Source organism: Oncorhynchus tshawytscha, linkage group LG09 (assembly GCF_018296145.1).
Source record: "Oncorhynchus tshawytscha isolate Ot180627B linkage group LG09, Otsh_v2.0, whole genome shotgun sequence".
Taxonomy (NCBI): domain Eukaryota; kingdom Metazoa; phylum Chordata; class Actinopteri; order Salmoniformes; family Salmonidae; genus Oncorhynchus; species Oncorhynchus tshawytscha.
This window is the reverse complement of record NC_056437.1, coordinates 77,777,833-77,804,359: the sequence shown is the minus strand read 5'-3', so window position 1 is coordinate 77,804,359 and position 26,527 is coordinate 77,777,833. Positions and strand designations below refer to the sequence as shown.

The window sequence follows — 26,527 nt, the reverse complement described above, 5'->3', positions numbered from 1 at the left end:
TAGGGGGATAGAGAGAGCAGAAGGTTGGAGAGACAGAGTGAATAACCTAGTGAGGAGAGATAGGGGGATAGAGAGAGCAGAAGGTTGGAGAGACAGAGTGAATAACCTAGTGAGGAGAGATAGGGGGATAGAGAGAGCAGAAGGTTGGAGAGACAGAGTGAATAACCTAGTGAGGAGAGATAGGGGGATAGAGAGAGCAGAAGGTTGGAGAGACAGAGTGAATAACTTAGTGAGGAGAGATAGAGGGATAGAGAGAGCAGAAGGTTGGAGAGACAGAGTGAATAACCTAGTGAGGAGAGATAGGGGGATAGAGAGAGCAGAAGGTTGGAGAGACAGAGTGAATAACCTAGTGAGGAGAGATAGGGGGATAGAGAGAGCAGAAGGTAGATAGATATGATTTAGCACCGTTTGAAGCGTGAGTGCCCTGGCCTTTGTCGAAGATGGAGAACTTCTGCCCATTGTGTTCATCCATAGATTTTCCTGAAATGCAGAAGGGATTGTTCCACATTTCCATTTACAGTATAACTTTCTTCAGACTGTATCGACCAAGTAGTCCTTTCAGATTTGTAATACTGTTGTTTCACGGGAAAGGAGGAGAAATGTAAATGTTCTTTAGACTCACCAGCATCTCCATCTTTGAAGCCACTTAAATGCAGCTTGTATCCTTCATGCTCAGAGTCGACAGAGAAGGAGGAGTACTGCACGTGGGCTTTAGCTCCTTCGAAGTCCCCCAGGTCCACCCTCAACTCATACTGCTTCCTCTGAGTGAGGAGATGGGTGTTTTCTAGGCCTGAGGGAGAGCACAAGGTGTTGGGGGAGAACATATAACATGAGGTGAGTATTAAAGATAGTAATAATAGACATGAATAGACATTTAATGCATTTTGTATCTCAGCATAGACATTTCAAATGTGTCCAGTGCGTCATGCTCTTACCTAACCAGTACTCTCCAGATGCCTGCCCAAACCCACTCCTGTATTGGTCCCATCCATGGTAAAAGTTCACTGTCCCATCCTTTCTCTCCTGGATCACCTGGAATAGAGGGGCATTTTGAGATGTTCCACAGACATATGAGATGTTCCACAGAAATATGAGCTGTTCCACACAAGGGGAATTTTTATCCATCTCTCCTGGTTGATAACATTCTCTACTTCAAAGGTTAATTGAGCAAACAACAACATGGATTGAGCCCTGAGGTAGTGGTAGTGAAACAAACTTTGATGAATCTCAAAAGACTATAAACAAAAGGTCTAGTCACTGTACACACGGTCCATTTCCACCCCCTCAGGTTGGTCCTCACAGCTTGTTCCTGCAGGGTAGATGGTGTACACGCCACTGTGTCCAAAGCCCCTTCTATACACATCAACACAATACACTGGCATGATATCATATGGTAGAGTATTGATTGCCACTGGGAGTAGTAGAATGAGCACATCCAAAGCCTGCAATAAATGTCAACTTTAACTTAAAGACATTATTATAGAATAATAAACCCCCACCCCCTATTCAAGGTAACCAATCTCACCTTCATTATTTCTCTGATAGGATAAAATTACCTTAGGGAAGTTGTCCAAAGATAGATAGTACTTGTGATCCTTCCTCGCTTCCAGAATAACGTTGAATTGGAGGATAATTATGAATAGCAAGATTTTTGGAAGTTAAATTTTATACCATTTAAAGAACATGCCTGTCCCTCCTTGTAGACTCATTTACTTTTGTGCAATTGTGACAGAGTGGAAATCCACTGCAAATGTGACAAGAGTGGAAATTCCACCCGGCATGGGCACGAACTCACAACTCTCAGCACCGTAATAACGTACTCAAGAGGTACTGTCAATACCACTGACCCAGAAATGCTAAGGCATTTCTAAACCCAGGGAGACAGTACTTCTAGGTCTCAGGAAGGCCGTAGCGATGCCTTTAACCATCCACTAAAACGGAAATCAACATCATATTCTACATTTGAAATGATTTGCTCTATTCACATGCGATACTTAATAATTAGTACATTATTACAAGTCAAATATATATATGTGTGAAAATACGATGAATGCAAAAAGATACACAGAAATGTAGTTCCCTACAGTTTTTATTAGAAGTGACTTATTTTACAACTTTTGTCTGTAGAAAGAAACATTGTGGAACAGTTTTTTTTATGTACAATGATTTTTAAACTACTTTTAAACAAGTATAGGAATGAATAATAATGATAGAAAATATCTATGACTTCTAATAATACAAGACCAATAAAATATCAGTCACATCCTCAATTTTCACAATAATCCTAAAAGGAAGTACATTTTCTTTTTGTCCTTTTTAGTACATAATCATTTTTTAGAAACACAAGATGCATCATAAACAAGTAGATCTACACAGGACAAACATTATTTACAGACAGAAGTTGGGATATCTGAAATGTACAGACAGAGCATAGTAGTGTCGCCAGGAAAGGAAATCAAAGGACAACAAATAAACACTTCACTAAATGAACCCTGAACTGGAATCTGAACCTAGTATCAGTCCAACCCAGAAACCTCCCAGGTCTGACTGTACTGTAGTAGCTGGTTATAGTGAACAGGCTTGGACCAGTGAAGGAAACAGAGTCATGAAATCGAACAGGGGAGGAGGATCTGATTGGCTTTCCCAGTAGTGAGTATCCTATCCAGGGAGCAGCAGTGGTCTGGTTGTGAGGGTTAGTTGGATCCCTGGGGAGTGACATCCATAGTGAAGAGCTACAGTAGGGGGGTGCAGCACTACATAGTAGTGTTCTCTCTCCTTCCACGTCTTCTAACAAGTCATATGTAACTGTCCTCTCCGTGGCTAGTGGGGTGCAAGCTGCTAAAGATGCAGGGGAACGCTCCTCTGCATGCTGTAGTATAGCACCCCCCTGAGGAGTGACAGAGCACTAACAGTCCCAACCCACCAGCCAGGCCCTCACACTGACCGACTGACCGACGACTGGAGCGCACCAGAGTTAGAATCAGTCCACAGACCTATCAGTAACTGAACCGCAGGAGAACATACCAACACCTCCATTACCAATGGAACCGCAAGAGAATGTGCTTCTATTGGCCAACGCGACAGCTAGCCTGAGTCCCAGATCTATGTGTGCGGTCTTACACGCACAACAATGACAGCAACGGAGTCGGCAAGAGAGCACAAATAGATGTGGGACTCAGGCTACACAAAAACAGGACCAGGGGTCAAAGAACTAGAATAGAAGCAGTCAAAAACATGCTATCACACTGACAGGCAACATGCAGGAATGTTTGCAGGGGAGTGGTAAAGGAATAGCAGCTGATAAACATAGCTTAGTACACCGAGGAGATGTTCAAAAAAGTAACCATGGTGTCAACACATATACAGTATATAAAAAAACAAACACATAACTGAGTTAAAACCAAAACTAAAGGGCAGTGACAGGCTGATTTTAGAATTGGCATAATAATGCTCATCTGAATGAATGTTCAGAATGAGTGAAAACAAGCTGCATGACTGAAGTAGTGATGGCAGACTGGGGGGGGCAAGCCCTGTAGACCAGGACCAATGAGACTAATGACTAGGATGACTCGAGCCATGCCTGGGACTGACACGCAGACAGCCTGGGACTGACACGCAGACGGCCTGGGACTGACACGCAGACGGCCTGGGACTGACACGCAGACGGCCTGGGACTGACACGCAGACGGCCTGGGGGAGAACGTGGCTTAAGTCAATTGGAAGTTGAAACGTGAACATGTCACTGTTTCTGTTTAGTTGTCTGTCTGACTGAACACTGGCCAATGTACGTACTGTAATGAATGTTTAAATGCCTTCCTGGCTGTTGTGTGTGGATAAGCAGAGTGCCTCATTGCAGTGTCAGAACCCCACCTCATGATCACCCTCCCATCACTTTGTCCCGTCAAGTGCTTCAGAGACGCCCATCATTCTACATTCTTACACATAATACTTCTACGGAATGTAGTCAGTCCTTTTTTCCCTAGTTCGTCAAATCAGAACATAATATCACTAATGACAGCCAACTTAAAAGAGTACATATTTGTTCCCAAGCCAATCTGATCGTTTTACCTGTTGGCCTAAATAAATAACATCAGTCAAGAGAGGCGGGATCTCTTCCTCTTTCTATCTGAACCCCATGTTGATCTGCCTACAGAGTGTTAGACACCGGTGGTGGTGGTGGGCTGGGTGGAGAGAGACTGAATCACTAGTCGTTTTCCTTGTAACACCACTGGACCCAGGTGAGCCCAAGACATGTGTTCCATGTAACAGGTGAGTGTGAAACACTGTGAGAGGACAGGACAGAAAGAGGCTGAGAAAACACCTGAAAAGGCAGTTCTGAGAAACACAAAAAAACAATAAATAAAAATAAAGGAATTCCCTTCAACATTGTTGCTTTTTTCTTTCTTTTATCTACTTTTTTAAGAGTTTGTTAGTTTTTCAGGAGAGCATCCCTAAGTCTTTGAAATGAAAGACTTCGTTTTCTTCATATACTTTTTATAATAATAAAAAAACAAGTCCATCTGTGACAGAATAAGTCTTACTTCATTAAATTGTCTGTTCTTTTATATCCAGACAACACATTTCCCTTTACTCTTTCTCTGCAAACAACACTAGCAGACGGTCCTCGTGATAAAACACAGTCAATCCAAATCCAATGAAAATCTTGGAACCAGGCTGACGCATAAACTCCAGACACACAGGCCTTTACATCCAGTCGTCTCCTCTCTCCTCTCCCCCAGGCAGGTCTCTGTTAACCAGGTGCCTTGGGGGTTCATGCAAACACCTGCATCTTGCCGTTGGACTCCTGGACATGTGGGATCTGGGTTTGGGCAGGACCGGCCACCGCCGGGCTGGGGGTGGAGTCTGACCAATCAGACACACAGTGGGGGGAGGGGCTGGACCAGGGCTCGGGCGACTCTGGGGAGGGGGTCAGGTAGGGATGCTCGCTGGACAGGCGGAGGTAATGCTTGGGAGTGGCATCCAGGGTGGAGGAGTAGCTGTGCTGGGAGGGCGGGGTGGGGTAGTCCTCCAAGCCTGCAGTGCTGCCACTGGCCTGGGGAGGAGGGGCCTGGGAGGCCTGTGGAGAGGTGGGCTGAGTGGCTGGCTGGGACTGAGGAGGCTGCTGCTGCTGCTGGAAGAAGGCTGGAGGGGGCTGTGTCGTCTGGGGGGTGGATGGGGAGGAGGTGCCCATGCGGAGGCTCTGCTGGCTGGCCATGGAGTGGTTGTGGAGCTGCTGCTCTGCGATGGATGGCAGCTTGACGGGGCTGAGGGAGATGGGCGTGCTGGCAATGACAGGCGTGGGCTGCAGCATGGCCTGCTGGGCGCTGCGGTACAGGTGCTGCTGATGCTGCTGGTGCTGCTGCATCATGAGGCTGTTCTGCTGCTGCTGCATGGGGCTCTGAGGGTGCATGCCCGCCTGGCTGCTGTGGACCAGATTCACCACCTGTCCCCCGCACTGGGAGGAGGAGGGCATGCGGCTGTGCCAGTCGAAGGGCACGCTGACAGGGCTCACCAGGCCCATGTTGAGCCCCAGCTGGCCGGCGTTGAGCACGTAGCCGTGGGGGCCCTGGTTGACCTGGCTGGCCATGGACACGCGGCCCTGCATGGACATGCCTCCATCTCCCAGGTCGTTGAGCTGGGCCAGAGACACAGCGAATGGACCAGAGCCGTCCATCATGCTGCTGTGCACCATGGGAGTGCTGGGCACCGACATGGAGGAGTGGAAGAGCCCAGAGGAGGGCATGGCGACCGGGGAGCAGGGGTTGGTGATGTAGCCGGCGTTGTTGGCCCCTCCGCGGGGGGAGTCCAGGGAGTCGACGGGGGACAGGGTGACAGAGCTCTCCAGCAGGGCGCTCTGCATGTCCAGGGTCAACTTCTTGTTGCGGGCCTTAGCTGAATCCTTCAGGTTCTGGACATGCTGCCCTCCCAGACCTGAACCCTTTGCCCCGGGGCGGCGACTCTTCTTCCCCTGGGGGGTGTTCTTCAGGCCGGGCATGAAGGCGCTGGGGGGGCACATGAGGGGGGACAGGGTGTGTCCCCCAGCCAGGTGGTGTGGGGCCCCTCCGTGGCCCTGGGGGCTCCTCACTGTGTTGTACTCATCCAGCAGCTGAACGATGTCATGGTGCATTCTCTCCTGGGCGATGTCCCGAGGCAGACGGTCCATATGATCGGTTATCTCCCTGTTGGCGAAGTGGGCCAGGAGGACCTTGACTGCCTCACAACTACCCTCACGCGCCGCCAGGAAGAGAGGCGTCTCCTCCTAATATACAGAGAGAGAGAGAGAGATAGACATGTTGGCTCCTCAATATCTCTATATATTCCAGACTGTATGACTGTGGGGAGCTGACAGTTGTAGATATAGGTGGAGGGCTGTGTGTACCTTGAGGTCCTGCATGTCTTTGTTGGCTCCGTTCTTCAGCAGGGCCATGGTGGCCTCCACGTTGTTGACAGCAGCTGCCCAGTGCAGAGCAGATTTACCTGGGATGGGAGGAACACACACGGTTGTTACTCATCCTACCGCTTACCACGAAACACAGCATCACCATTCAACTGCATCAACTCTCTCTTCAACACACACACACACTCACACACTAGTTTAGCCAATCACGTACCCAGTTCGTCGACAGCGTTGATGTCTGCGTGGCAGGTGATGAGTTCCTCCACCATGCCCTCTACGGCCAGGCGGGCAGCCAGGATCAGGGCGGTGGAGCCGTCGTACATACGAGAGTCCAGGTCTGTAGCCCGGGTACGGATCAGAATCTAACCAGGACAGACAGGGAGAAATAACATGTCAGTCTGGCAGATGACACAACAGTCTACTCAGCAGGTGGGAAACCGTAAGCAGTAGCAAAGTCAAGTCTTACATGTGTAATGCTGCGTATAGAAAGACAGAGGAATACATTGAGTAAGTGTGAAGATATAACTTAAACATTAAGCATCTGAACAGTGTGTGTTTACCTGGAAGACCCCCTGGGCGTCGGCTGCCACGGCGGCGTGTAGCGGCGTACGCCCTGTGTTGTCTTGCGCGTTGGCGTCGGCCCCGGCGTCCAACAGCCGCTTAGCGGCGTCAGCGCGGGCATAGCGGGCAGCCAGGTGAAGGGCGGTCTCTCCAGTGCGGTCCGTCTGGGCGGCCAATGTGGCGCCCTGGTAGATGAGGTCAGAGATGATGTTGGCGGAACACTCCTCTGACTCCTCCTCCTCGGGGAGCTCGGGCTCCAGACCGCCACCGCAGAACGACGCCAGCATCAGAGGGGTGAAACCGTCTGGAGGGGAGAAGGACGGGAGAGGCGAAGGGTCAGTCAATGTGTCAATCAAATCACAACGGACAGGAACAGATCAAAGAGATCAAACGTAGCAACTAACAATAAACACCGGGAATACGAATCAGGAGGAGCGTTTTTTAAAGGATATACTACAGCCTCAAGGATTCCAGTCCAGACACATACAACACTGCACATGACACAACAACGCTCCATGTGGTTAATTTCAATACTGACCAGGTCCTCGGACGTTGACGTCCATGCAGTCCTGGTCGAACTCTCCCTGGGGCGGGGTGAGGGCCATGGAGGGGGGCATGCGGATGTCTGCAGCCGCTAGGTGGTGCTGGGTCCACTGTCTACAGTCTACAGTGTCTTCACTGTCTGACAGGATACTGGGCTCCTCAACCTTCAGTCTCTTGGCCTCGGGGCAGTCTGTGTCGATCCACGAGTCACTGTGGTCGCCAAGCAGAGACTCCTCCACCGTCCTGGGCATGTATCTGGAGAGAGACCGGTAACACACAGTCACAATACCATAGTGGAGCAGATACATTGATTTGGAATCACCATAGGAGTGCTGTAAGTGAGGACACAACAGTGTGGTTACTCACTTCATGCCCAGTGCGTCCTGGCCTAAGGGTTCCCTGCGGTTCTTGTTGCTGCTGGGTTCCTTCTTGGGGAAGAAGCCCTCGGGGAACCACAGGGTGCTGTGTTCTCTCTTTCTGCGGCCGATCAGCACGCCCACCACCAGGATGACCAATAGGAACAGGGCTGCCACGCCCACCAGCATCAGCTTGCCCCACTCTGGCATGTCTACAGATTCTTGGATCTTCTCACCTACATGTTATTACAAGGACTTTAGTATACGAGCTGTGGTTACAGTATTTGATGGAGAAATTACATATATATATATATATATATAAATGTTTGTAACGTTATTCTGTATCCTGGTTTAGTGTCTGTGGGTTTCTACTCACCGCGGACTTCTTTGATGTGGTAGGGGAAGTGGAGCATCTCCACGGCTGACAGAGCTCCCAGGTAGTCTGCTGCACTGTCAGCCGAAGGGAAACAGTCGTCAGACCGCTGGGAACACAGACGGTTGTCTATCTCCAGGTACACGATGGACCCAATCACCTCCTGGTGGGGCTGCAGCTCTCGTTTGAGGCGCGCCTCTCTGCGGGTGTAGGGTCGAATCATGGGCTCTCCGTTGTGGTCCAGGCGGAAGCGCAGGGTAGTTCTCAGGATGGCGCTGAGCTTCTGCAGGAAGGCAGGGGCCGTATTCACGAGTTCGTCCGGGGGTAGCAGGACCACCAGGACCAGCACCCCGTCAGCCAGATTCTCTGGAACCTTCCCTGCACAGTCCAGACCGTCCCAGCCACACTCCTCTGAGTTACAGCCCTGGTCACAGCGGCCGTCAGCGTAGTGGTCGATGCAGTACGCCTCGTAGATGGGACTGGTGGAGAGATTACAGAGAGAGTTACAGAGATCAGCTTAGAGGGTCTAAGGTGAAAGAATGAGAGTCCAGAACAGAATGCTGGCGGTGGAGTACTTACTTGCAGATTTTCTCCTTGCTCTTGCAGTCAAAGTTGTCGTAGAGGCAGTTGGCGTTGTTGCACGACTCGTCACACTGGCTGTTGTTGAAGACACGCCAGCAGCGCGGGTCGGTGCAGCGCGCCCACGGGTTCACCGCCAGCGAGCAGTCGCTCCCATCCCAGCGGCAGGGGAATGTGTTGCACTCCTTGTCGCAGACACCGTCGTTGGCCTTGCCGTGGCAGTCGGCCAGGGGGCAGGCGGGCGGCAGAAGGGTCTCTATCAGCCTGGTGCTGCCCTGCTCGCAGCGCTTGCCCGTCCAGCCTTGGGCACACTGGCAGAGGAAGAAGGGGAAGCTGGTCTCCTCAGTGCAGATGCCTCCGTTGCGGCACGGCTGGGAGGAGCAGCCCTCGTTACTACGGTGCTGGCACTGGGGTCCGGCATAGCCTGTCAGGCAGGTACAGCGGGCGCCCCTCGTGGTCAGAGCACAACTACCTCCATTATAGCAAGACAACTCCCGACACAACATGCTCCTCTCACAGTTGTTCCCAGCATAGCCCTGAGGAGAGAGAACAATCACATACAACGTCAGTGTGGGTAGGAAACAGATGTGGTCAACTACAGGACGTTAGCATTGTAATAAATCCAGGGGGCTTTGACATATGGTTCTAGGTTATGCTCTGTGAGCAGGGAAGTTCAGGGAGACTTATGGTTCTAGGTTATGCTCTGTGAGCAGGGAGGTTCAGGGAGACATATGGTTCTAGGTTATGCTCTGTGAGCAGGGAAGTTTAGGGAGACAGAGATGGTTCTAGGTTATGCTCTGTGAGCAGGGAAGTTCAGGGAGACAGAGATGGTTCTAGGTTATGCTCTGTGAGCAGGGAAGTTCAGGGAGACAGAGATGGTTGTAGAAATATCAGCTGTTTCCACAGGCGGACTAGACACGGGGTAAAAGTGTGCCACAGCGACATGTTGATACTTACCAGCTGACAGGTACAGGCGTATCCAAGAGCTGAGCTGCTGGAGACAGAACAGGCCCCTCCGTTCTGACAGGGCTGAGACTCACACACACTGAACCTGCTCTGGCACCGCCGACCTGCACACAATAACACACACACACGTTAGAGTGGCGCAAACAGATACAAACACACACATTTATTACACAGCAATACGACTATACACACACGCGCACCCTCCTTACCTGTGAAGCCGGGCTTGCAGACACACTGGTAGTCGTTGGGGAGCTGGATGCAGTCCAGACTGTTGGCGGGGCTGCAGGGGTTGGAGTGACACTCGTTGATGTCCCCCTCACACCTCTCTCCAGTGAAGCCAGGGGGACAGTTACAGCGGTAGCCCCCCACTCTGTCCACACAGGTACCGTTGTTCAGACACTTAGGAGGAGTCCCGCGCAGCCGCAGAGGAGGAGCACAGTCATCCTCGTTGATCTCACACAGAACACCTGTAGGAGAGATGGACAGGTATCAACATTGAGTATGTTTACATGCACACTAGTAATGAAATATCAAACTGAGTATGGCATTAGTAATGTAAACACCTTACTCTTCTTATCTTAATCAGCGTAAGGTTATAATGGTAGTAAGCATACGCAGATTAAAACACCTGGTTGTCTGAGCAATCTTCTCTAATTATTAGGACATGTTAACGGCTTAATCTGACTTCCAGCAGTGTAATTGATCTGTACATTTACCAGGCAGCACCAGCAGTGTAATTGATCTGTACATTTACCAGGCAGCACCAGCAGTGTATTTGATCTGTACATGGACCAGGCAGTGCCAGCAGTGTATTTGATCTGTACATGTACCAGGCAGCACCAGCAGTGTAATTGATCTGTACATGTACCAGGCAGCACCAGCGGCGTATTTGATCTGTACATGTACCAGGCAGCACCAGCAGTGTAATTGATCTGTACATGTACCAGGCAGCACCAGCAGTGTATTTGATCTGTACGTGTACCAGGCAGCACCAGCAGTGTAATTGATCTGTACATGTACCAGGCAGCACCAGCAGTGTAATTGATCTGTACATGTACCAGGCAGCACCAGCAGTGTAATTGATCTGTACATGTACCAGGCAGCACAATCAGTGTATTTGATCTATACATGTACCAGGCAGCACCAGCAGTGTAATTGATCTGTACATGTACCAGGCAGCACCAGCAGTGTATTTGATCTGTACATGTACCAGGCAGCACCCACAGTGTATTTGATCTGTACATGTACCAGGCAGCACCAGCAGTGTAATTGATCTGTACATGTACCAGGCAGCACCAGCAGTGTAATTGATCTGTACATGTACCAGGCAGCACCAGCAGTGTATTTGATCTATACATGTACCAGGCAGCACCAGCAGTGTAATTGATCTGTACATGTACCAGGCAGCACCAGCAGTGTATTTGATCTATACATGTACCAGGCAGCACCAGCAGTGTAATTGATCTGTACATGTACCAGGCATCACCAGCAGTGTATTTGATCTGTACATGTACCAGGCAGCACCATGGGTGAGTATGGAAGAGGACATGCTGTGAGTATGGAAGAGGACATGCTGTGAGTATGGAAGAGGACATGCTGTGAGTATGGAAGAGGACATGCTGTGAGTATGGAAGAGGACATGCTGTGAGTATGGAAGAGGACATGCTGTGAGTATGGAAGAGGACATGCTGTGAGTATGGAAGAGGACATACTGTGAGTATGGAAGAGGACATGCTGTGAGTATGGAAGAGGACACGTTGTGAGTGCAGAAGAGGACATGGGTGAGTATGGAAGAGGACATGCTGTGAGTATGGAAGAGGACACATTGTGAGTATGGAAGAGGACATGTTGTGAGTATGGAAGAGGACACGTTGTGAGTATGGAAGAGGACATGTTGTGAGTATGGAAGAAGACATGTTGTGAGTATGGAAGAGGACATGTTGTGAGTATGGAAGAAGACATGTTGTGAGTATGGAAGAGGACATGTTGTGAGTATGGACAAGGACATGTTGTGAGTATGGAAGAGGACATGTTGTGAGTATGGAAGAAGACATGTTGTGAGTATGGAAGAGGACATGTTGTGAGTATGGAAGAGGACATGGGTGAGTATGGAAAAGGACATGTAGTGAGTATGGAAGAGGACATGTAGTGAGTATGGAAGAGGACATGGGTGAGCATGGAAGAGGACATGTTGTGAGTATGGAAGAGGACATGGGTGAGTATGGAAGAGGACATGGGGGAGTACAGAAGAGGACACGTTGTGAGTATGGAAGTGGACATGTAAAGAGGACATGTTGTGAGTTTGGAAGAGGATATGTGAAGAGGATATGTTGTGAATATGGAAGAAGAAATGTTGTGAGTACGGAAGAGGACATGGGTGAGTACAGAGGACATACCCAAGGTGCCAGGTGGGCAGGAGCAGATGTAGTGTCCAACCAGGTCAATGCAGGTGCCACCGTTCTGGCACGGGTGAGACTGGCACTCGTTGACCTCCATCTCACAGTTCTCTCCGGTGTAGCCCGGCATACACTGCAGGGCCATAGACACATAACATTAACATCATATCTAGAACCATATTACAACAACATTAAGACAATCACTTCAGAGTTATTAGACAAACTGAAGTTTATACAGAATTCTGACTTGACTAATCCGACTCACGTCACACTGGTATCCTCCCACGTAGCCCCTGCAGGTGGCGCCGTTGCGACAGTGTTTGTCCTCACAGTGGTCCACCTGGCTCTCACAGTAGCTGTCTGTGTAGTCTGTGGGACACTTACAGTAGTGGGTGTTGCCTGTGTTGACACAGTGACCTCCGTGATGACACAGCTCGTCTGTCTGGAGGCCTGGGAGCAGACAAGAGACCGGGGAAAGTTATACCATGGTGTACATACAAACACATACTGCATACATGCCCTAAACCAGGGGTGTCAAACATAGGGCCTGTGGGTGGTTTGAGTAAAACAAAATATATATGTGATAGGTGAGATTGATAGGTGAGAATTGTCTGTTAATTGAATGATTAGAATATTCTGCCCTGAAACATATAATTGTATGGAATTGATTAGAATGTATAAAATCATAATCAATAAATGTGTAATTCTAGTCAGAATTATGGTAAAACAATATGTCTTTATGGTATTATAAACATAGACTGTCTGAGCTTGGTGCCGTCCTGACTAGAGATTTGGGAGAGAACGGGGAGTACGTCTCAAGGACAAGGTCACTATCTCTGTCGGCTGGGTAGAGAGACAGACAGTGTGTGCGTTGTGTGTATGCGTGGGCGTGAGAAGTCAGTATAAATTGAATTGTTTTGTATTCTTGACTTTAGAACGTTCCCTGAATAAACTATACTAACCTTTTGTATAAGCTGAGTCTTTGACTAATGATTATTAAACCCATGGTCTTACAGATCTCGGGAATTGGTCAGAGCTATTGATTGATTGTTATTATCATTGGGATTGGAAATTCTCTTATCAATATGTACGAACTCAATATACTTTAAAAGGACTAAAACCAAATGGAAACAGTGTAGTAATGATAATGGACCTACATTCATACAGTTTGTTGACTGTTTCCAGCTCTCTAATAATCACCAAAATGAAGCTAGACCGTCAGGGAGCATCAGAAAATCCTACAACTATGGATAGAGGACAATTATTTGCTAACTGATGGAGAGGAAATATAAAGATTTTTGTGTGCGGCCCTCTGGACCTGGTTGAAGACCGAATGCGGCCCCCGGGGTAAAATGAGTTTAACACTGCTGCGCTAAACACTTACAGTAAACACACACACACACACAAAAATAACAAGAACAGAGCATTCCTCCGTACCTCTCTTGAGTGCGGCAACCTCACAGGAAACCCCAGGGATGTCACAGTAGCGTCCAGACCAGCCTCCCAGACACTCACAGGAGAAGGAGGCGTCCTTCTGACGACAGCGCCCTCCGTTCTGACAGGGAGACGAGCGTCTGCACCAGTCCACTGGCATCTGGAGAGACAGAACCAGCTTAACACCACAGTATCTGAATATATGTTTGTGTTAATGCTTTCTGGATTGGTATAGAATAGAATAGTATAGAAAATAATAGTATAGAATATAATAGTATAGCATAGAAAATAATAGAATAGTATAGAATATAAAAGTATAGAATGTAATAGTATAGAATATAATAGCATAGAAAAGAATAGTATAGAATATAATAGTATTGTGTAACAAAAAATAGTATAGAATATAATACTATTGTGTAGCAAAAAATAGTATAGAATCATATAGAATATAATAGTATAGTATAGAATAGAACAGAATAGTATAAAATTGTATAGAAAATATTGTATAGAATATAATTGTATAGTCTATAATTGTATAGTGTTGTATATGCTGTGTGTGTACCTGGCAGCGGTTGCCTGTGTATCCCTTGGGGCAGGAGCAGCGGAAGGACTCCAGAGCGTCCTGGCAGACCCCTCCGTTGAGGCAGGGCTGGGAGTCACACTCATTCACCTCATACTGGCAGTGGGAGCCTGTGAAGCCTGAGCGACAGGTACAGGAGTAGCCGTTGATCTTGTCTGTACAGGTACCTCCGTTGAAGCATGAGCTGTGGGTGTAGGGTAAAAGAAAGTTCAATCATCACTGCTGATCCATTCTGCACACATCAGAACACGCACCGTTTCAAAGGTCACAAAGGGCACACGTGCACGCACACAAACACAGTGGACTATGAGACTCACCTTTCAGTGCAGTCTGGGATGTTGGTCTCACAGTTAATGCCAGTGAAGCCAGGTCTGCAGGTGCAGGTGTAGCTGTTGACGTAGTCTGTGCAGGTGTCTCCGTTCTTACAGGGGGCACTCTGACACTCGTTGACCTCCACGGCACAGCGAGGCCCCGTGAAGCCTGGCAGACAGCTGCAGTGGAACGAGTTCACACCGTCCGTACAGGAACCCCCACTCAGACACGGGCCTGCAGGAAGAGAGAGAGAGAGAGAGAGAGAGAGAGAGAGAGAGAGAGAGAGAGAGAGAGAGAGAGAGAGAGAGAGAGAGAGAGAGCGAGAGAGAGAGAGAGAGAGAGAGAGAGGGGGGGTTCTATGGATAGTTCTATGGATAATGTGATAAACTGGAGTTGGAGGAAGTAGAATCAGATATGGAGGCCAGTATTGTACAGCAGCAGCAGAGACTGTGGTTCTATGGATAATGAAGTACAGTAATAGAATATTGCTAGTCTCTCATTGGTCACTCACTAGGGGCACAGTCATTGATGTCCGTCTCACAGTTGGGCCCGGTGAAGCCGCCGCGGCAGGAGCACACGAACCCTCCCAGTGTGTTGGTGCAGGTACCACGGTTCTTACACGGGTTGGCGATGCACTCGTTCACGTCAATGTTGCACAGCTGACCTTGCCATCCTTGCTGGCAGTTGCACTGGTAGCCCAGGTAGTCAGGTGTGTTGGTGCACAGGGCATGGTTGGCACAGGGGTTGGGGGAGCAGGGGGTGAGCACGTCGGCACAGGTGGGCCCGCTGTAGGGCAGCTCACACAGACAGGTGAAACTGGCCACGCCGTCCACACACGTGCCCTGGTTCAGACACGGACTGGACGAACACTCGTTGATGTTGACCTGGCACAGGTTACCTAGGCAATGCAGGACAGAGCGAACACAAGGGAGATGTGTTAGATTACGATACAGAGTAGAGTCATTGAGTAGGTTAATTTAACATGGGGACAAACCTTGTCTGTCAACCGCTGCAGTTCTTTACATATACACTAGGGGGTGTTATGAGCCAATATATTAGATGGGAGCCTTTATGGATTATCTGGAAACCAAACAAGGCCTCTTGAGATGTGTGAAACATCAGATGGCACTAGAATAAAGTACAGAAGTTTACACGGTCTGTAGATGGTCAAGTGTTTTGGTGCATACATACATCTCCAGGTGGGTGTTTATCTACCATGTGTTTGTATACTGTGAGAGTGTATACATCACGGGTGTCTGGTGTATGTTTGTAGTGCCTCTGTGTGTCTAGAGTTAGGGTTTGGGATCGAGATAGGGTTTGGGGTAGAGTCAGGGTTCGGGATAGAGATAGGGTTTGGGGTAGAGTCAGGGTTCGGGATAGAGATAGGGTTTGGGGTAGAGTCGGGGTTCGGGATAGAGATAGGGTTTGGGGTAGAGTCAGGCTTCGGGATAGAGATAGGGTTTAGGGTAGAGTCAGGCTTCGGGATAGAGATAGGGTTTGGGGTAGAGTCAGGCTTCGGGATAGAGATAGGGTTTGGGGTAGAGTCAGGGTTCGGGATAGAGATAGGGTTTGGGGTAGAGTCGGGGTTCGGGATAGAGATAGGGTTTGGGGTAGAGTCAGGCTTCGGGATAGAGATAGGGTTTAGGGTAGAGTCAGGCTTCGGGATAGAGATAGGGTTTGGGGTAGAGTCAGGCTTCGGGATAGAGATAGGGTTTGGGGTAGAGTCAGGGTTCGGGATAGAGATAGGGTTTGGGGTAGAGTCAGGGTTCGGGATAGAGATAGGGTTTGGGGTAGAGTCGGGGTTCGGGATAGAGATAGGGTTTGGGGTAGAGTCAGGCTTCGGGATAGAGATAGGGTTTAGGGTAGAGTCAGGCTTCGGGATAGAGATAGGGTTTGGGGTAGAGTCAGGCTTCGGGATAGAGATAGGGTTTGGGGTAGAGTCAGGGTTCGGGATAGAGATAGGGTTTGGGGTAGAGTCAGGCTTCGGGATAGAGATAGGGTTTGGGGTAGAGTCTGGCTTCGGGATAGAGATAGGGTTTGGGGTAGAGTCAGGCTTAGGGATAGAGATAGGGTTTGGGGAAGAGTCAGGGTTCGGGGTAGAGATAGGGTTTGGGGTAGAGTCAGGGTTCGGGATAGAGATAGGGTTTGGGGTAGAGTCAGGGTTCGGGATAGAGATAGGGTTTGGGGTAGAGTCAGGCTTCGGGATAGAGATAGGGTTTGGGGTAGAGTCAAGGCTTCGGGATAGAGATAGGGTTTGGGGTAGAGTCAGGGTTAGGGATAGAGATAGGGTTTGGGGTAGAGTCAGGGTTAGGGATAGAGATAGGGTTTGGGGTAGAGTCAGGGTTAGGGATAGAGATAGGGTTAGGGATAGAAATAGGGTTGGAATAGAGATAGGGTTAGGGTTGGGATAGAGATAGGGTTAGGATTGGGATAGAGATAGGGTAGGGATAGAGATAGGGTTAGGGTTGGGATAGAGATAGGGTTAGGGTTGGGATAGAGATAGGGTTAGGGTTGGGATAGAGATAGGGTTAGGGTTGGGATAGAGATAGGGTTAGGGATAGAGATAGGGTTAGGGTTGGGATAGAGATAGGGTTGGGATAGAGATAGGGTTAGGGATAGAGATAGGGTTAGGGATAGAGATAGGGTTAGGGTTGGGATAGAGATAGGGTTAGCGTTGGGATAGAGATAGGGTTAGGGATAGAGATAGGGTTAGGGTAGAGATAGGGTTGGGATAGAGATAGGGTTGGGATAGAGATAGGGTTAGGGTTGGGATAGAGATAGGGTTAGGGTTGGGATAGAGATAGGGTTAGGGATAGAGATAGGGTTAGGGTTGGAATAGAGATAGGGTTGAGATAGAGATAGGGTTAGGGTTGGGATAGAGATAGGGTTAGGGTTGGGATAGAGATAGAGATAGGGTTAGGGATAGGACAGCAGGCTCACCTCTGAAGCCCTGGCGACACTTGCACGTGAATCCGTTCAGCTGATCAATGCAGGTGCCAGCGTTCTGACAGGGGCTGGGCAGACAGTCATTACGGTCTAGGTCACAGTTCTTCCCCACCCAGCCGGGCTCACAGTCACAGCGGTAGCCGTTGATGTCGTCTCTGCAGGCGCCGTGCACACAGGGGTTGCTGCCACACTCGTCCACCTGGGAGTAACAGTAGGGAGGCTGGAAGCCCTCGGGACACTGGCAGTGGAAGCCGTTCTCCTCGTCCACACACGTCCCCCCATTCCTGCAGGGTCCGGACGAGCACTCGTCCATTTCCACGTTACACAGAGGGCCGGTGAAGCCTGGTTTGCACACGCAGTCGTAGCGGTTGATGCCGTCCTTGCAGATGCCATAGTCACATGGTTTGCTGGCGCAGTCATCAAAGTTAATCTCACAGTTGGTACCTGTGTGTACAAGAGAGAGACCAACCACATTAACAGCAGTACTAAGACAGAGACCCCAGCAGAAACTCTGTGTCCATAATCAGAATAAAGTAGAAGATATTTAGTGTTATGAATCTCTGTTGGTACTGCTCTCTCACCTGAGGTACCGTGCTGACACTGGCAGATGTACTTGTTGACCAGGTCCACACACTTGCCCCCATTCTGGCAGGGGTTACTGTGGCACTCGTTCAGCTGGTTCTCACAGCGGTAACCCGTGTAGCCCGCCTCGCAGTTACACGTGTAGCTGGCGATGCCGTCCACGCAGGTGCCGTGGTGGCACGGGTCAGGCTGGCAGTTGTTGGTGTTGCTCTCGCACAGTGTGCCCTCGTACCCTTGGGGAAGAGACAACAGGAATTAGAACAGGCCTCCTGGGGTTTCTTTGCGTCTCACTCTTCATCTTTTAGATAGTTATTTCTCTTTAAATCTGCCTGCCACCCAGCCACCTCTCCTCATCCAAACCCCTCCTGCCATTTCCCCTCTCCCATTCACTTCTCTCCATCTCCACTTCCCTCTTTATCCCTCTCTATTTCCTCCCCCTATTTCCCACTCTTTCTCTCTCTATGAAAGCTTCTACAGTTTGGAGTTCTGGGCCCCATGGTTTCCATGCCGACGGTGGTGTGTGTGAGACTGAGCAGTGTTAGTTGGTTCGTTAGTGTGCCGAGCCGTGTTGAGAGAGTTGAGTGCTGCTGTGCCGGGTGCTAGGTAGGCACTGTCGTGCTGTGGGCCAGGGGACAGGGCCTTGCGGTGTAGAAGGAGTTGGGCCCTTGACAAGGCTCACAGGCCTGGCTTTGTTCCCACCGGGGACAATGGACCGCGCCACGTCTAACAGGGCCACTTCACTCAACAACAGGAGGGGGGACAGGGAATACCAAGCAGCTGGTCACCGCTAAACAATGCAACAGACTCCCCCATACACACACATACACAGAGCCTCCGACAAACACACAAACACACACTAGACCTACTAACACAAACACACCTGCTCAAGAAACAGCTAAAAACACTGTAGCTGAGCTGTTCACAGTCTTACACATAGATGTTAATATGAATGGGAATGACCTTGAGTGAGCTAAGATATACCATAAGGCCAGTGCAGCGTGTTGGGGTGTGCGGGGGTATGTATTGTGGGGTACAGAGGAACAGATGTCAGAGGGGATGACCAGCCCTAACCCCCCGCCCCCCCAGCAGCTGCTGGCCCTGGGTGACCCTGTGTGTGATCCTGGGGTCCGAGGGACCGGCTGGGGAGAAGAGGGAATTTGGGGCCTCAGCTCGGTCTCAACCCCAGCCCAGTCTCAACCCCAGCCCAGTCTCAACCTCAGCCCAGTCTCAACCCCAGTCCAGTCTCAACCCCAGCCCAGTCTCAACCCCAGCCCAGTCTCAACCCCAGTCCAGTCTCAACCTCAGCCCAGCATCAACCCCAGCCCAGCATCAACCCCAGTCCAGTCTCAACCTCAGCCCAGCCTCAACCCCAGCCCAGTCTCAACCCCAGCCAAGTCTCAACCTCAGCCCAGCCTCAACCCCAGCCCAGTCTCAATCCAAGCCCTGTCTCAATCCAAGCCCAGTCTCAACCCCAGCCCAGTCTCAACCCCAGTCCAGTCTCAACCCCAGCCCAGTCTCAACCCCACCCAGTCTCAACCCCAGTACAGTCTCATCCCCAGCCCAGTCTCAACCCCAGTCCAGTCTCAGTCCAGTCTCAACCCCAGCCCAGTCTCAACCCCAGCCCAATCTCAACCCCAGCCCAGCCCAGTCTCAATCCAAGCCCAGTCTCAACCCCAGCCCAGTCTCAACCCCAGTCCAGTCTCAACCCCAGTCCAGGTCTCAACCCCAGCCCAGTCTCAACCCCACCCAGTCTCAACCCCAGTACAGTCTCATCCCCAGCCCAGTCTCAACCCCAGTCCAGTCTCAACCCCAGTCCAGTCTCAACCCCAGCCCAGTCTCAACCCCAGCCCAATCTCAACCCCAGCCCAGCCCAGTCTCAATCCAAGCCCAGTCTCAACCCCAGCCCAGTCTCAACCCAGTCCAGTCTCAACCCCAGTCCAGTCTCAACCCCAGCCCAGTCTCAACCCCAGCCCAGTCTCAACCCCAGTCCAGTCTCAACCTCAGCCCAGCATCAACCCCAGCCCAGCCTCAACCCCAGCCCAGCATCAACCCCAGTCCAGTCTCAACCTCAGCCCAGCCTCAACCCCAGCCCAGTCTCAACCCCAGCCAAGTCTCAACCTCAGCCCAGCCTCAACCCCAGCCCAGTCTCAATCCAAGCCCTGTCTCAATCCAAGCCCAGTCTCAACCCCAGCCCAGTCTCAACCCCAGTCCAGTCTCAACCCCAGCCCAGTCTCAACCCCACCCAGTCTCAACCCCAGTACAGTCTCATCCCCAGCCCAGTCTCAACCCCAGTCCAGTCTCAACCCCAGTCCAGTCTCAACCCCAGCCCAGTCTCAACCCCAGCCCAATCTCAACCCCAGCCCAGCCCAGTCTCAATCCAAGCCCAGTCTCAACCCCAGCCCAGTCTCAACCCCAGTCCAGTCTCAACCCCAGTCCAGGTCTCAACCCCAGCCCAGTCTCAACCCCACCCAGTCTCAACCCCAGTACAGTCTCATCCCCAGCCCAGTCTCAACCCCAGTCCAGTCTCAACCCCAGTCCAGTCTCAACCCCAGCCCAGTCTCAACCCCAGCCCAATCTCAACCCCAGCCCAGCCCAGTCTCAATCCAAGCCCAGTCTCAACCCCAGCCCAGTCTCAACCCCAGTCCAGTCTCAACCCCAGTCCAGGTCTCAACCCCAGTCCAGTCTCAACCCCAGCCCAGTCTCAACCCCAGCCCAGTCTCAACCCCAGCCCAGTCTCAACCCCAGTCCAGTCTCAACCCCAGCCCAGTCTTAACCCCAGTCCAGTCTCAACCCCAGTCCAGTCTCAACCCCAGCCCAGTCTCAACCCCAGTCCAGTCTCAACCCCAGCCCAGTCTCAACCCCAGCCCAGTCTCAACCCCAGCCCAGTCTCAACCCCAGTCCAGTCTCAACCCCAGTCCAGTCTCAACCTCAGTTCAGTCTCAACCTCAGTCCAGTCTCAACCCCATCCCAGTCTCAACCCCAGCCCAGTTTCAACCCAAGCTCAGCCTCAGTCCATCTACAGCCCATCTCCAGCAACAGTCTCCCAGGTCCAGTCCAACCAGCAGTCTGAGGCCGCAACAGACACACAACCAGGGAGTCTTCTGACCCGACTATCACTCACTCTCACTGAGACCAACACCATCTATAACCCCTATAGAGGTGAGGGGACACACTTGTCTGCTGTAGGGGCTGACTGTCAGTCTAGGACCACTAATATATGTACACACTGGCACACACAAACACAGAACACACACATGGACATAAAGAAATGGACATTATTATTGCTCCTTACCTTCAGCACAGCGGCACTCGTATCCGTTGGGCCGGTCATAACACTTGGCCCCGTTCTGGCAGGGCGTGCTGGCGCACTCGTCAATGTCGATCTGACACATGGTGCCAGTAAACCCTGGGACAGGCAAATACAGAAGTGAAGGGTCAGAGAAAAGCTCCGGTAGACGGGTCCACAGTGAGGTCAGCCAGAGGTCTCCAGGCTAGGTTAGGTGTGGGACGTCCGTACAGTGGGATGGTAAGGTTCTAAAGTGTCTGGGTGATTCATGGACTTGAAACGTCTATTGTGATCCACAGTGAGGTCAGCCAGAGGTCTCCAGGCTAGGTTAGGTGTGGGATGTCTGTACAGTGGGATGGTAAGGCTCTAAAGTGTCTGGGTGATCCATGGACTTGAAACGTCTACTGTGATCCACAGTGTAGGACCTAAACATGGTTCTGGAGGGGGTTAGGCTCTGCAATGTCTGGAATCTGCAGTGTTCTGTTACGTCTGGACTATGATGCATTCTGGGATGTGTGGTGAATTTGAGAATGTCTGGACTCTTAAGGAGTGTTCTATGTTGTGTTCTGGAATGTCTGCTAATGTCAAGTCACGGTTCCAACTTCCAACACGTCTACCAATCGCTTAACCCAGCAACATTTTATCTCCCACATGCTTACCATTTAAATTGATTTCTTGCCCCGACATTAATGTAAATGTCAAACCAGAATAGTGAATATGGTTGATGCCTTGGTCAACTAGCTGAGCCATTTCATCTTGTACATTCTTCTACAGTGTCTGAAACCGCTCGGTCTCAATTTGTTGAGATGGAAACACCAAAGTAGGCTTTAAATGAACTTGTATTCCATGTCTAAGAAAAAGCAACAGAAATCAATGGGGAAGGGGCCCATGGAGGAGTCAATTGGTGCGGTCGGTTTAGGAATACCTAGTGGTGATTAACAGTGTGAGGAGGATGGACCTGGTCTATGGGTCTGTGTTGCTGCTTGGGGCAGGAGGTTAGAGGGAGAGAGACAGTGGGATTGTTTTCTCTCTCAGGGACCCCCCCCCCCTGCCTGCATCAGCTACAGGCTCAATAGCTAGATGGGGGGTGAGGGGGGATGTCTGCCCCAGATGTAAATTGCCAACCTGAAAAAGAATCTCATTAGTAGGACTGCTGTCCCTTCCACATTCCACCATAGATGAGGAGAGGAAGGGGGAGGGGTTGTGGGGGGGGGGTCACAATAGTGTCTTTGTTCAGTGGAAAGGATAGGCAGGCTGCCTCTGGGGCCTGCATGGCTTTTATGACTGGGCTTGGTTGCTCTAAACTCCCATCGGACAAAACCAGCAAGAGGAGCACTGATTCACAGGGACATTTAACTCTACATCTCACACCTGTTCGGTTCACACTGACCAACACCGGCACAGGTCAGCTATTTTCATTCATGAAAGGCCGGAGAGGTTCTTTGCTGTACCTCAACAGCTCAGAGAGACTCAGACATGATTCGGGTCTTACCTGGCTGGCAGGTGCATGTGAAGCCGTTGACCATGTCCCGGCAGATACCGTCGTTCACACAAGGGTTGCTCTCACACTCATCCACATCCACCTCACAGTAGGTCCCCATGTAGCCTGGAAAGTAAATCATATATATTGTAACATATATTTATTGGATTTTCAAACGGGACAATCAGCATAATTATTAAAGAACACCCCCCTGCATATACATTATTAAAACAAATATCAAAGATCATAGTTATTCATAAAATACAAAAATACGAAGTGAAAAACGATTCATATGGGCCCTTCTATGTCCAGGAGACGTGACTATATAGTTTCCCTATCTATCGAGGGAACTTCTAGCAGTGGAAAGAGTTAACAGTCTCAGGGGGCCACAGAAGGTTTTCAATCAACACTGCTCTTGTCAGAGTCCCAAACCACAGGGGGAACGTTAGCTTTTACTCCCAGGATGGGAAACCATCACAAATACACCTAATTGAAGTGCTGTCTGGGCTAAGGCTGTGACCTGTATCACCAAACCCCACCGTGGTTCCACGTGGTATTACCACTCCCTGTCCCTGGGTCATCTTTCCCTTAACAACTGTCCTATATTCAGTGGAACCGTGCTATAGAGTGTTGCAGTGTCCCCTCCATTGAGGTGAAGCTGAGTGTGGAGTGGGCCGCGGCGGCTCTCAAGAGACAGAAGCGGCGTGGAATCAGGAAGAATCGGCCACTCCACATGGCGCTCCACCAGGCTAGCCGATGATGAGGAGGGTGGAGAGAGAGGAAGGGGGCTGCCTGTGGAAAATAAACGGGGAGGTGGAGGGGAAGGGGGAGGGTAGAAGCTCTGGGAAAAAGCCTCTCTCCCTTCTCTTCTCTGTATGTGTATGAGGGGTGTAAAGTGGAGCACAGAGGGGCCCTATTGTCCTGCTCCATTCCCACCACTCCACTGCTCATTATTATTCACAGCACACTCCTCCCCCTCGCCTCGCTTCTCTCTCTCCCTCTCTCTCTCACCATCCAGCCCTATAGACCACGACTCCCATCCCTAATTTGCATAGTCCCCCAAACCAAACCCCCAGCCAGCATGCATGGACTGAGGACAGTGCCGTGGGTGAGAGTTTCAATGTGTTTGTGAAGGAGGGTCGGGAGCCTTAACTCTGTACCATTCTAACTAACACACTGGCTGGCTGTCTTACTGGGACCACCGGTGTCAAGGTTATGAGCACCTCTCTAGCCCACCACCACCAGCAGCAGCAGCAGTGAGAACGTGTTACATAATGAGATCTAGTGCTGAGGGTTGATGGAGGGTTAGAGCTGTGGGTACTGCTACTCTAGGAAAGTCAAGTGTAAAGCCATCATCGTGTCTGGGGCTCAGAGGGTCTATAGTAAACAAGAGGGATGGGAGAGCAGTGAGAGATGAGATGAGACAGGACTTGGCTGTAGTTCTCTGGATGCAGTTCCCTGGCTGAAGTTCCATAGCCGTAGTTCCCTGGCTGTAGTTCTCTAGCTGCAGTTCCCTGGCTGAAGTTCCATAGCCGTAGTTCCCTGGCTGTAGTTCTCTGGCTGCAGTTCCCTGGCTGAAGTTCCATAGCCGTAGTTCCCTGGCTGTAGTTCCCTGGCTGAAGTTCCCTGGCTGAAGTTCCATAGCCATAGTTCCCTGGCTGTAGTTCCCTGGCTGAAGTTCCCTGGCTGAAGTTCCATAGCAGTAGTTCCCTGGCTGTAGTTCCCTGGCTGAAGTTCCCTGGCTGTAGTTCCCTGGCTGTAGTTCCATAGCTGTAGTTCCCTGACTGTAGTTCCCTGGCTAAAGTTCCATAGCTGTAGTTCCCTGGCTGAAGTTCCATAGCTGTAATTCCCTGGCTGTGGTTCCATAGCTACACTTCTCTGTAGTTCTCTGGCTGTAGTTCCCTGGCTGAAGTTCCATAGCAGTAGTTCCCTGGCTGTAGTTCCCTGGCTGAAGTTCCCTGGCTGTAGTTCCCTGGCTGTAGTTCCCTGGCTGAAGTTCCCTGGCTGTAGTTCCCTGGCTGTAGTTCCCTGGCTGTAGTTCCATAGCTGTAGTTCCCTGACTGTAGTTCCCTGGCTAAAGTTCCATAGCTGTAGTTCCCTGGCTGAAGTTCCATAGCTGTAATTCCCTGGCTGTGGTTCCATAGCTACACTTCTCTGTAGTTCTCTGGCTGTAGTTCCGAAGCTGTAATTCCCTGTAGTTCACTAGCTGTATTTCTCTGTAGTTCAGTAGCCGTAGTTCCCTGTAGTTCCATAGCCGTAGTTCCCTGGCTGTAGTTCCCTGGCTGAAGTTCCCTGCCTGAAGTTCCCTGGCTGTAGTTCCCTGGCTGAAGTTCCATAGCAGTAGTTCCCTGGCTGTAGTTCCCTGGCTGAAGTTCCCTGGCTGTAGTTCCCTGTCTGTAGTTCCATAGCTGTAGTTCCCTGACTGTAGTTCCCTGGCTGTAGTTCCCTGGCTGTAGTTCCCTGTCTGTAGTTCCATAGCTGTAGTTATCTGACTGTAGTTCCCTGGCTGTAGTTCCCTGGCTAAAGTTCCATAGTTGTAGTTCTCTGGCTGAAGTTCCTTAGCTGTAGTCCCCTGCTGTAGTTCCATAGCTGTAATTCCCTGTAGTTCCTAGCTACACTTCTCTGTAGTTCTCTGGCTGTAGTTCTGAAGCTGTCATTCCCTGTAGTTCCCTAGCTGTATTTCTCTGTAGTTCAGTAGCCGTAGTTCCCTGTAGTTCCCTGGCTGTAGTTCTGTGCTGTGAGGTGTCTCCAGGTGGTTGGGGTGTGGTCCTACCTGGCATGCAGATGCAGGTGAACTCTCCGATGCGGTCCAGACAGGTGGCATCGTTCTGGCAGGGCATGGACAGACACTCGTTGATGTCGATCTCACAGCGGGGGCCGGCGTAGCCTCGGCCACACTGGCACTGGAAGGACCCCTCCGTGTTAACACACTTCCCAAAGTGTTCACAGGGGTTGGCACCTGTAGGCAGAGGGAACAGGGGTCAGTGCACCCGCTCACACACAGTACATATAGGGCGGGGCCAGGTGAGATAGGACCAACACAAAGCAGAGGGCGGTGCTAAATAATATGCCCTCTTACCAATGGAACACTCGTCCATGTCCTGGTTACAGGCTCCGCCCACGAAGCCGGCGGGGCCAGGTGAGATAGGACCAACACAAAGCAGAGGGCGGTGCTAAATAATATGCCCTCTTACCAATGGAACACTCGTCCATGTCCTGGTTACAGGCTCCGCCCACGAAGCCGGCGGGGCCAGGTGAGATAGGACCAACACAAAGCAGAGGGCGGTGCTAAATAATATGCCCTCTTACCAATGGAACACTCGTCCATGTCCTGGTTACAGGCTCCGCCCACGAAGCCGGCGGGGCCAGGTGAGATAGGACCAACACAAAGCAGAGGGCGGTGCTAAATAATATGCCCTCTTACCAATGGAACACTCGTCCATGTCCTGGTTGCAGGCTCCGCCCACGAAGCCGGCGGGACAGGTGCAGATGGCGCGCCCGTTCAGGGGGTTGGTGTCACACACGGCACCCTCGTTACACGGGTTGCTGACGCACGCGTCGTCCAGGTGACAGAGCAGACCTGAGGGAGGGGACACAGGGACAAACAGAGCCATGTCAGGAACACTGTCCTCCTGTGAGTAAACAAACAAGACCCTTACTAACATACAGCTGTCTGCTTTTCCAGACCGGGATTTCAGGAAAACCAGGAAATTTGGGGAAAGTTCCTGGAATTTCA

The 26,527-nt window shown here is 50.7% G+C and overlaps 2 protein-coding genes across 4 annotated transcripts in view; both read right to left on the bottom strand.

Moving 5' to 3' along the window:
* Nucleotides 1–309: 309 nt before the first annotated feature.
* Nucleotides 310–1,125, bottom strand: LOC112259214 (microfibril-associated glycoprotein 4). The gene is made up of 3 exons (XM_042327882.1): nucleotides 936–1,125; nucleotides 623–790; nucleotides 310–480 (listed from the first exon to the last, which is right to left on the bottom strand). Exons 1-3 carry the CDS (start codon nucleotides 1,123–1,125, stop codon nucleotides 347–349), a joined length of 492 nt encoding a protein of 163 aa, XP_042183816.1. The 3' UTR covers nucleotides 310–346.
* A 936-nt stretch (nucleotides 1,126–2,061) lies between these two features.
* The window catches only part of LOC112258791 (neurogenic locus notch homolog protein 2-like), a 47,420-nt gene continuing 22,954 nt past the window's right edge, over nucleotides 2,062–26,527 (bottom strand). Inside the window, exons 6-27 of one of the 3 annotated variants that reach the window (XM_042327495.1) lie at nucleotides 26,216–26,371; nucleotides 25,565–25,750; nucleotides 22,804–22,917; nucleotides 21,318–21,431; nucleotides 18,025–18,258; nucleotides 17,438–17,887; nucleotides 15,009–15,395; nucleotides 14,503–14,731; nucleotides 14,168–14,369; nucleotides 13,609–13,765; nucleotides 12,437–12,621; nucleotides 12,172–12,304; nucleotides 9,985–10,242; nucleotides 9,767–9,879; nucleotides 8,810–9,345; nucleotides 8,234–8,709; nucleotides 7,868–8,093; nucleotides 7,497–7,756; nucleotides 6,958–7,262; nucleotides 6,612–6,759; nucleotides 6,380–6,477; nucleotides 2,062–6,259 (exon numbers count right to left, since the gene is read on the bottom strand). In XM_042327495.1, coding sequence (XP_042183429.1) covers nucleotides 4,772–6,259; nucleotides 6,380–6,477; nucleotides 6,612–6,759; nucleotides 6,958–7,262; nucleotides 7,497–7,756; nucleotides 7,868–8,093; nucleotides 8,234–8,709; nucleotides 8,810–9,345; nucleotides 9,767–9,879; nucleotides 9,985–10,242; nucleotides 12,172–12,304; nucleotides 12,437–12,621; nucleotides 13,609–13,765; nucleotides 14,168–14,369; nucleotides 14,503–14,731; nucleotides 15,009–15,395; nucleotides 17,438–17,887; nucleotides 18,025–18,258; nucleotides 21,318–21,431; nucleotides 22,804–22,917; nucleotides 25,565–25,750; nucleotides 26,216–26,371 — 6,455 coding nt within the window. In that variant the 3' untranslated portion in view covers nucleotides 2,062–4,771. Of the gene's footprint in view, nucleotides 6,260–6,379; nucleotides 6,478–6,611; nucleotides 6,760–6,957; nucleotides 7,263–7,496; nucleotides 7,757–7,867; nucleotides 8,094–8,233; nucleotides 8,710–8,809; nucleotides 9,346–9,766; nucleotides 9,880–9,984; nucleotides 10,243–12,171; nucleotides 12,305–12,436; nucleotides 12,622–13,608; nucleotides 13,766–14,167; nucleotides 14,370–14,502; nucleotides 14,732–15,008; nucleotides 15,396–17,437; nucleotides 17,888–18,024; nucleotides 18,259–21,317; nucleotides 21,432–22,803; nucleotides 22,918–25,564; nucleotides 25,751–25,870; nucleotides 25,935–26,100; nucleotides 26,106–26,215; nucleotides 26,372–26,527 lie in introns of those variants that run through there. The other 2 variants (XM_042327497.1, XM_042327496.1) reach the window with 2 other exon arrangements.

Coding starts and splice junctions, on each gene's coding strand:
- LOC112259214 (XM_042327882.1), bottom strand. CDS start 1,125: ATGGATAAAAATTCCCCTTGTGTGGAACAGCTCATATTTCTGTGGAAC. Junction 791..935: donor ATCTGGAGAGTACTGGTTAG/GTAAGAGCATGA, acceptor GCTCTCCCTCAG/GCCTAGAAAACACCCATCTC. Junction 481..622: donor CTTCAAAGATGGAGATGCTG/GTGAGTCTAAAG, acceptor TCTGCATTTCAG/GAAAATCTATGGATGAACAC.